Source organism: Hippoglossus stenolepis, chromosome 17, assembly GCF_022539355.2.
Source record: "Hippoglossus stenolepis isolate QCI-W04-F060 chromosome 17, HSTE1.2, whole genome shotgun sequence".
NCBI classification, from domain to species: Eukaryota; Metazoa; Chordata; class Actinopteri; order Pleuronectiformes; family Pleuronectidae; genus Hippoglossus; species Hippoglossus stenolepis.
Window position 1 is genome coordinate 1,386,933 of NC_061499.1, and position 8,852 is coordinate 1,395,784.

At 42.9% G+C, this 8,852-nt stretch overlaps 1 protein-coding gene across 3 annotated transcripts; it reads left to right on the plus strand.

The window, feature by feature from the left end:
- Nucleotides 1–170: 170 nt before the first annotated feature.
- Nucleotides 171–6,158, plus strand: si:ch211-171h4.3 (serine/threonine-protein kinase SBK1). Of its 3 annotated transcripts, none has more exons than XM_035182673.2 (5): nucleotides 171–429; nucleotides 3,158–3,375; nucleotides 3,467–3,578; nucleotides 3,784–3,945; nucleotides 4,282–6,158. In XM_035182673.2, the coding sequence occupies exons 1-5, from the start codon at nucleotides 424–426 to the stop codon at nucleotides 4,846–4,848; spliced, it is 1,065 nt and encodes a 354-aa protein (XP_035038564.1). In that variant the 5' UTR covers nucleotides 171–423; the 3' UTR covers nucleotides 4,849–6,158. The 3 variants fall into 3 exon arrangements, with proteins under 3 accessions (XP_035038564.1, XP_035038563.1, XP_047200166.1); XM_035182672.2 differs by having other exon boundaries at nucleotides 172–429; nucleotides 3,158–3,302; nucleotides 3,376–3,578; XM_047344210.1 differs by lacking the exon at nucleotides 171–429 and adding an exon at nucleotides 2,243–2,397 and having other exon boundaries at nucleotides 3,158–3,302; nucleotides 3,376–3,578.
- The last annotated feature ends 2,694 nt before the right edge of the window (nucleotides 6,159–8,852 follow it).

Consider the following 8,852-nt stretch of genomic DNA (forward strand, 5'->3'; position numbering starts at 1 on the left):
TTCCAGCATTTCCTCTTCTCGATGCTTCATTCATGTCACATCACAGTTCCTGTATTTATCGGACTTTGAGTTTGTAGAAAGCACCTGAAAACTAATAAATACAGATGCCTCACATCTGCCAAAGACAGTGTTTAATGACACTGACTCCACATTAGGAACATATCAAACCCTCTTCTCCGGATCCAGCCCACAGAGCAGCAGAGGGAGGACAGGGGAGGAGTGGAGGTGAGGACACATCCCTGTGAGATATGAATCTACAATCAAGCTCGACTGAGACACACACACACACACACACACACACTTCTGTGCAGCAGACGAGAAGCTGTGGAGGATTTCCCGTCTGATAAAATGACGAGAAGGACATAAATTCTCGTTGGACAGATTTCTAGCTGCAGGAGCGACGGACTGAACCACAGCTGCAGAATGACAGTAAGTCCGAGCTGGTGCTGGGATTCAAACCGAAACATGCATGAGGGAAACGTTCACAGAATAAAGGGTCAGTTCATTCATTTCCTCTCTCAGTTTGGATGAGTCGTGCGGAGAGTTTAGTTTTTTCACCAGCAGGTTGTGTCTGTTCTGCCATCACCTGAAAACAACACGGGTGATAAGATTTAAACGTTTCTCTAAACTTTTAAATGAAGATGTATTTCGGATCCCATGAATATTTCCTGTGGATGATCCACTGTGACAGAAACAGTCAGATAATAATTTCATGTATAGATTTGTCACAAGTTGGACAATTCAGACCTAAACTGCAGAACCTGCATTGAGAGACACTTGTGAAATGTATTTGGTTGAACTTGCCCCTTAAAAGTGTTGAATCATTGATGGAGCAGATTTAAACATTTTAGAGGCACAATTACCTTTTTTCTTTGGTATAAATGTTTTTCCATATCGTTGCATTAAATCCAGTGAAGTAAAATATATATATATTGTTAAGCTGTTTGTTAAACTTTGCTTCAGTGAGTGTATGTTGCTTTGTCTTCTGAGGATCATGTGTTGAAACATTAAATCCTTAATTCCATGAAACTAAACTCAATGTAATTTACACATAATTCCATAAATAATATATTTATCATGAATAATTAATCTCCTTTCTAACTACAGATGTTTCAACATGAACATCTGCTTCATCACATTCTTCCTTAAAAACTTTTTAAGTTTCAGACGATGTATTAGTATTATTTAATTATCATCAAACCCAGTAACAATTGATTGTAAATCTTTTTTTTTTTTAATCCATGAGGAGTGACTAGAAAATGAAAAATAAAGTTTCCTCTGCAGCTTAAAAACTGATTATGTATTTAATACACTAATCGGAAAATGTTCATGTCATGTAACGGGAACATTTTAAAGGTTCAGCTGTTCTCTGGACGTGTGCCAGTGTTGACAGACGTGTGTGTCCCAATAGACACCTCTTTACAACCACACACACACACACACACACTGACACACACACACACACTGACACACACACCGACACACAGATGAACATCTTGTCAATCATCACACTGATGTTTGTGGTCCACTGAGATCCTTCTCCATGTAGAGACATCAGTAGGATATTTCTAACACACACACACACACACACACACACACACACACACACTCTTATGTAACTTGGCGTTGGGCGTCGTCATCTCTCAGTGAACGTCCTCCTGATCCTCGTCTGTTTCACTCACCTCATGAGGAAACTTTAATTCCCTCGTAATTAAACCATTGGCTGTTTCTTTAATTCAGTTGAAAGGTAAGTGTTGATTTATCGGTTTAGAAGCGAAATAAAAACATTTCAAAAAAAGAAATACTACTGTTACTGTGTTCTTTAATCCCGTTGTTTTATTCATAGCAACCAAATACGACGATGCAGACAATGACTTTTAATAAAAAGTACTTCAGCTGATATGGATCCGATTGAACTTCTCTCCCTGATTTGAAATTGTTGTCCTCTGGTGTTGAAACATTTGTCTCAGACCCAAATAGCTCAGTAATTAGAGCACGACGCAAACACAGTGAGGCCCAGAGTTCAGTTTCCACTCAGACCACCCACACTAAAAATATATGCGCACACACACACACACACACACACACACACACAGGGATTAGACTTTGAGAATATGGGGTAACACAGCTCCACACGCTGAACTGTCAGTTGATAAAACCCCCTCCCTCGGCCGAACGTAAAATGAGTCCAAAACTCTGTCTCTGTTTGTCTGAGTGTAGGTGTGAACAAACACCTCGGGGGGGATTCAGAGTATCAGCGTCCAGCACATTCACGGCTCCGAGTGGTTCTCTAATGACCTGTAATGAGCCGGCCTGTGTATAGACACCAAATCCCAGCCCGGGCCCCAGGGGGCCAGCTGTGGTGGAAACAGCAATGTTCCACTAGAGAAAACAAAGGTGTGTGTGTGTGTGTGTGTGTGTGTGTGTGTGTGTGTGTGTGTGTGTGTGTGTGTGTGTGTGTGTGTGTGTGTGTGAGAGGATTTCATGAGGCTATTAACAGACATATCTATAATACCCGTTGATCGCTGTTGCCAGCATCCCCATGACGACGATCATCATGGCAACGGTTATGTTGCATAGCAAAGAGCTGAATGAGATTCCTTTTCATATATATATATATGATGTCCTTTACCTTTTAAGAACTTTCAAGGAACAACATATGATCTATCTATTTTGCCTATACAGCAAACTCTGGCTCATATTTAGTTTTTCAATGAGCACTATTAATCCTTATCGAGTAAAAACGATTTCATCATGTCCATGTTTACTCACAGCATTTAGTTAAATGAGAAATAATGTTGTTTGGTCTAATACAGAAAAGTTCACAGTGACTTCAGACATATTGTGTTTATTCACCTTTAAACAAAAGACCTTTCAATAACATGAAGCTGTCATACGATCTCTGAACATCTTTAAGCAACAAGTAAATCAGTCATGTTTGAAAAGGGACTGATTACGATGGAGCTGCCTGAAAACCGCTCGAGCTCTCAGAGGTTTCTTCTCAGATTACAATTTGTTTTCCACAAACTGTGTCGTCTGCTTTGGCCTGAATCAAACTAACTGAATGTTTGTCAGTGCAGTTTGAAATAGGACCAGTATGAATAAGAAGTGACACTGGTTATATAACGTCCCCTTTATCTTCTGTCTTTGTGTCCAGGCCGCCGCGAAGCTTCTGGACGAGATGTGCCACCTGACGGCTCAGTCTCTGACACCAATGGACACATCGGAGCACTTCCAGGTCCTGAAGCTGCTCGGTGAGGGCTCGTATGGAAAGGTCATGCTGGCTGTGCACAGGAACAGAGGTGAGGGAACTAACCCTGAATCACTAAAGCCTCAGAGAATAAAGATGAGACTTGATGTCCCTGTGTCCTCCAGGTACGCCGATGGCTCTGAAGTTCTTCCCTCGGGAGTCCACCTCTCTGTTCTCTTTCCTGAGGGAGTATAACCTCTCTCTGTCCTTCTGTAGCCACCCCTCCCTCACCAGAGCTCTGGGAATCGCCTACTCCACGCCTTCGCACTACGTCTTCGCTCAGCAGGCGAGCCTCTTTGGCGACCTCTATGACATCATCTTGCCCGAGGTACACACTTGTTTCAGCCATTTAGTGGAATGATAATCTTCCTCATGGGGAATGACGATTCGATTTCTCAGCTCTGAGGTTTCTGCCCCTGGAGGATTGTTGTTATTGACAAAGAACCAGGACGGATTCTGTCTTTTTCAAACAGAGCTTTTCTGATAAAACTCACACCCTTCTTCCGTTGTCCGTCTCTCCACTTCCTCTCCAGGTGGGTATGGAGGAGGACAGTTGTCAGCGTGTGGTGTCCCAGCTGTGTGGCGCTCTGTCCCATCTGCACTCCCTTGGTTTCGTCCACAGGGACCTCAAGGCAGAGAACGTCTTCCTGTGTGACTCCGCCTGCCGCTGGGTCAAACTGGGAGACTTTGGCATGGTCATTATAAAAGCATGTTTATTTACTGTGTCACCTGACACTATTAGCCATGTGTAGTTTAGATATAACTTGAGGGGCCCGTACTTCCACCAAGGCTAATGTCAAAGCACTTTACTATCCAGACACACTATTCATATCATTATGAACCAAAACATGGTTTACACATAATAACATAAGAGATCTATTGGCCACCTAGTCCCTCTGATCCTCTCCAGAATGTTATGGGTTCTTCTTTGGGTCATGTCTCTCCCCTCCACAAAGTTTAATGGAGTAGTTTTTGCGTAATCCTGCCAAGTATCAGACAAAAACCTATCCTCCTTGAATCTTTTACCGCAGGTGAAGGCCAGAGGCACCAGGGTCCCGGAGGTGTGGTACAGCTCCCCATACTGCACCCCCGAGGCCGAGACGGCTCGTGGAAATGAGGACAGCTGGAGTAGCATGAATGACGGTGAAGAGGAGAAGAAGAAGACGAGGGTTTGGGTTTCCGTGGAGCCCAGCACCGACAGCTGGGCCCTGGGAGTCCTGACCTACGCCATGCTCACTGGCAGTCACCCCTGGGCGGAAACAGCCAGCGACTGCCGCTCATACCTGAAATATCAGGAGTGGTTTGACGGAGTGAAAGGTCCTGAAGATGAGCTGGATCGGCCTGAAGAAGGAACGAAAGACAGCCTTCCTGTTGCACCCCAGTTCGCATGCTTCACCCCGCTGGCCCGTTCCCTCTTCCTGTCGCTCCTCCACCCGCGAGCCGAGCTCCGCGGACAACCTGAGGATGCGTTGAGTTACCTCGGAGGAGACTGGATGATGGAGCAGGAGAGGGAGAGGCTGGAGGAGGAGAGGAAGAAGAGCAGAGGGAAGGCAGACTTCAGAAGCATGAAAGAGATGGAGGGCAGAGGGGAGCGATGAAGAAACGCTGGAGTTAGGTTCATGTTTTTATTTTCAAAAACCTATTACAGTTATAGGAACACAGTTATAGAATAGAATTTAAGATAATTCTAATCAAGCTCAACAATCTGCTGCTCAAATGTGTAAAAGTTGAGCATTCTCTGCTTTTCTGTGTGTAAATAATCATAAACTTTTATCAATGACTTCTGGTTAAAAGTTGTTGATGAGACAAAACCGGAAATTTGAAAACTCAAGCACTTTTCACCATTTTTCAACATTAGTCAAAAATGGTCATGTAATTTTTTTTAAATGTATGTTTTAGTCCGTCCTGCTTTAGCGTCAATAAATTATAAACTTGTTTAAATATGATTAACAAATGCAAAACATTAAGGTTTCAAATGTCCAAAACTGTGGGAGACAAACTGCTGCTGTCAAGATCTGATTCCTTTTTGGCAGCTGATTAATTTAGCAATTTTTGTATTGATCAAAACTATTTATTATAGCAATAACAGTATCTTATATATATATATATCGCATGAAAACTAATAGTGCGACAGCTGCACTTCTGGAGATGACTGGTGCTCAGTAGTAGTGTAGTGCCTCCATGTCCTTGGAAAATATTCCCTCCTTAGCGCACTGCTTCTATTTGTAGGTCTACGCTACTCAAAGTCTCGTATGTCATAGTAGGCCGTGAACTGTTTATAGACTGGAGCCGTAAACATGACCAGTTATAATACGAGCACGTTGGTTCTCGGACTCTGGTTCAGGGGATGAAAAAGGGCTCAAGAGTTAAACAAGTAAAAAAGTTAATATTTTAGTAGCACTTGTTCTGCAGAACAGATTTTATGTCTAAGCTGTTCGTGGCTTTCTTGCACTTTTTTTGTTTATGATTTCTCACATTAATTAGAGAAATGATTCAGTTAGTTAAATATAATAATACATAACAGTAATACTAGTTTTTGAAACTATGCGTGTACTTGTAAAATACTTGTTTGTTTATGTAAATTTTCCTAAAATACAGATACATACTCTTTATATAATATAATGTAGACATAACAGATGTCCACGTTTCACTGTCAGAGTAATTAGCAGCCAGCAGCTTTTAGCTAACGAGATTTAGTGTTTTGGTGTTTGAACCTTTTCATGAGTTATGTATAAAGTGTACAAGGTAAAATACTTTCTGTGTAACTGTACCTATAATGCAGGCAGTAAAACTGCTGTTTTTGTAAACGACTCTTCTTGAATATATTTGTTTGTACAATAAACTGTCACATCACAAAGACTCACATCTGCAAGTGTTAGTCTGAAAATATGCTGACCTTAAAAAGCTATGGCTGGTCTCCTTGTAAAATGATATTCTAATGCAATACATCACACTAACTGATGACACTCACACACAGTGCCGGCCATCTGGACGGCTTCCCCAGATGTTTGCAAAAATAGATCCAGGGTCTTAAATTTGACACGATAACCTTTCAGCAGCGTGTGTGTGGAGCCTGGCCCCCCCCCCGGCTGTGGGCTCTGGCCCCCCGGCTCTGGCCCCCTGGCTCTGGCCCCCTGGCTCTGGACCCTGGACCTTGCAGTCCTTCCAAGTTACATCCTGAACACATTCCGTGATGCAAATACAATCAACAGAGGCGGATTAGACACACTGACACGAACAGGGATAATTAACTGACACCACCGATCTACACACATCTCCGATCACATAAGAACACACTCACAGCTGCAGCAACACTGGACTAGAATGCAGTTGCATGTGATGTGCATCGTGAGATCACTGCTCCAGCTACTAGAGAAGATTTGCAAATAAGCAGATGAGATTAAATATAAAACTATTTCACAGTTTCCAGTTGGCTCCAGCCAGACACTAATAAATGTTTCTGTTTTCTCAAGCCTGGGAAGGTGTCAGTACTACTGTGTGATTTATCTGCCAGAAAACATTTGATCTTTGTCACTTGTATGGAAAAGGGAAAGTCAGCAGCGGTTTACAGGGTGAGAGGAGGTCAGAGGAAGAGCCGGGACACGCTGGCCCACGAGTGTTGAGCGTCTGCCCAGTCTAATAAAAACCAGAGAAGGCGTAAATAACAAACCAAGGTGAAAACAAACACAAAGGAGCTGCTGCAGGATGAATCCATCGGCCTATCTAAGGATGTCAATTCTAATTTTACCCACAGATCAACTTAAAAATAGAGACATGACACAATCATTCAACTGAAACTAACCCACTGGGTTTTTATTTGCTGTTAACTTTTTCTCAGAACTGTTGGAACCTTAAATCAAAACCCCACTGACATTTGTAGAAACTAACAACAGCATGTTGTGTTGGACCTGTAAGAACTGGCTCCGTTCCAAATGGAAGCTCAGGGACGAGGCAGCTCTTTATCGGAGGTGGGGGGGGGATCTTTGTTCTCCACATGGTGTGTTTACCTGCAGGAAACCAAAGCTGCTCACATGCGATTGGCCAGACGAGAAAAACTAAACCAGAGGGATTTCTTGCATATTCACATTCAGAATGTATTTATTAAGATTAATCATCACGCTGACTGATTAGATTCTAACTGAGAGTAGTGTCAGATATTTGGACGTCAAGATTTCAGCTCTATTTACTCAACCTGTGCGACAATATATTGACAGAATTCAAAAACTGTGGCCTAACTGAAAACCTACATGATCATACAGCTGAAAACAAGGCTTTAGTTTAAACAATACTGACGTTCAACACATGTAAAACCAAATCTGGGTTTAAATCAAATCTATATTCAAATGTTTTTAGCTCTGGTTTAAATGGATCAGATGAGTGTGTGACAGGATGCTAATGCAGGATGTGTGTACTCACACGTACACGAGCCTAGTAAGAAACCTCACACACATCCACTTTCCATGAGCACTGCTGACATACATCATCCTGCACAGGCGTCGTTTCAGATTTCACTGAACACTTCAAAGCAGAAAGTGGCCATGAGTGACTCTAACCTTTCACCTTTGACCCCTTCGTCCCCCCCTTATCCCAACAGCACCTAAATCATCCTCACACCAAAGCGTCACGTTAAACATCAGCCCCTGGTTTCAGCAAAGTTCGAATAAAGAGATCAGCCGTGGGGGGGAGCGACCCAAGTTATCTCTCTAACCAGCCGGAGCCAAAACCCATGAATTAGCAAGCTTGTTAAAGGGAGACAGTTTCATTCCAAGGGGACGAGGGGGCGGGAGGGGGGGGACACTGACCGGTCCCATCCAAACTCCTCTCCTGACATTTCACCTGATCTGTTGCATTAACGCTACGTCTGAAGTATGTGTAACAGTGTCTCTGAGTGTGTGTATATTTGTCTAGTCTAGGTATGTGCAGGAAAGTGAGAAAAGAGAAGGACAGTTGTTGACAAGAGGACACGTCATAAATATACCATTGAATTTAACAGTCATAAAAAGTTCAGAGACAATGTTTGGGTGAAAAACGCCTCAAAGTTTCATATTCAGTTATATATTTGGCACATTATTGATCCGTACGAGTGTTCGATGAACTCAATCACTGGGTCTACATGAACAAAATATTCAGGGTTTTTGTCCATTTCCAACAGAAATCTCCCGAACATCCTTTCCAGCAGCAGAACGGAGACGTTCCAGTGTTTAACGTCTGAACCCGACAACACAACATTCACATCCAGGTCACAGTGGAAGGGTTTTATAGTGCCGTTGTGTTTTTCCTGTTTACGCTGCAGGACAGTGAATTAAAGGTGAGTCTTCCAGGACCTTTTCACCCACAGTGGCTCAACTTGATTTCAAGCAGGGCCTGTACTTGCATTAACCTGATTGGCTAACACCTGTACTGGTTGAAACCGGATTTGATTGGCCGGTGCCGGTGCAGCCGATTGAAAAGTGGAGCTTCTCTCAACTTCTGCTGCAAAGCAATGGAACCAGAGTCCCAGTGACTGCGCCTCATACATGTGAGTGCTCTGTTGCATTTGTCATTAGACACCAATCTCATTAATATCAGGGGTTCACTGACTCCGGTGTTTTCTGATTAAAAC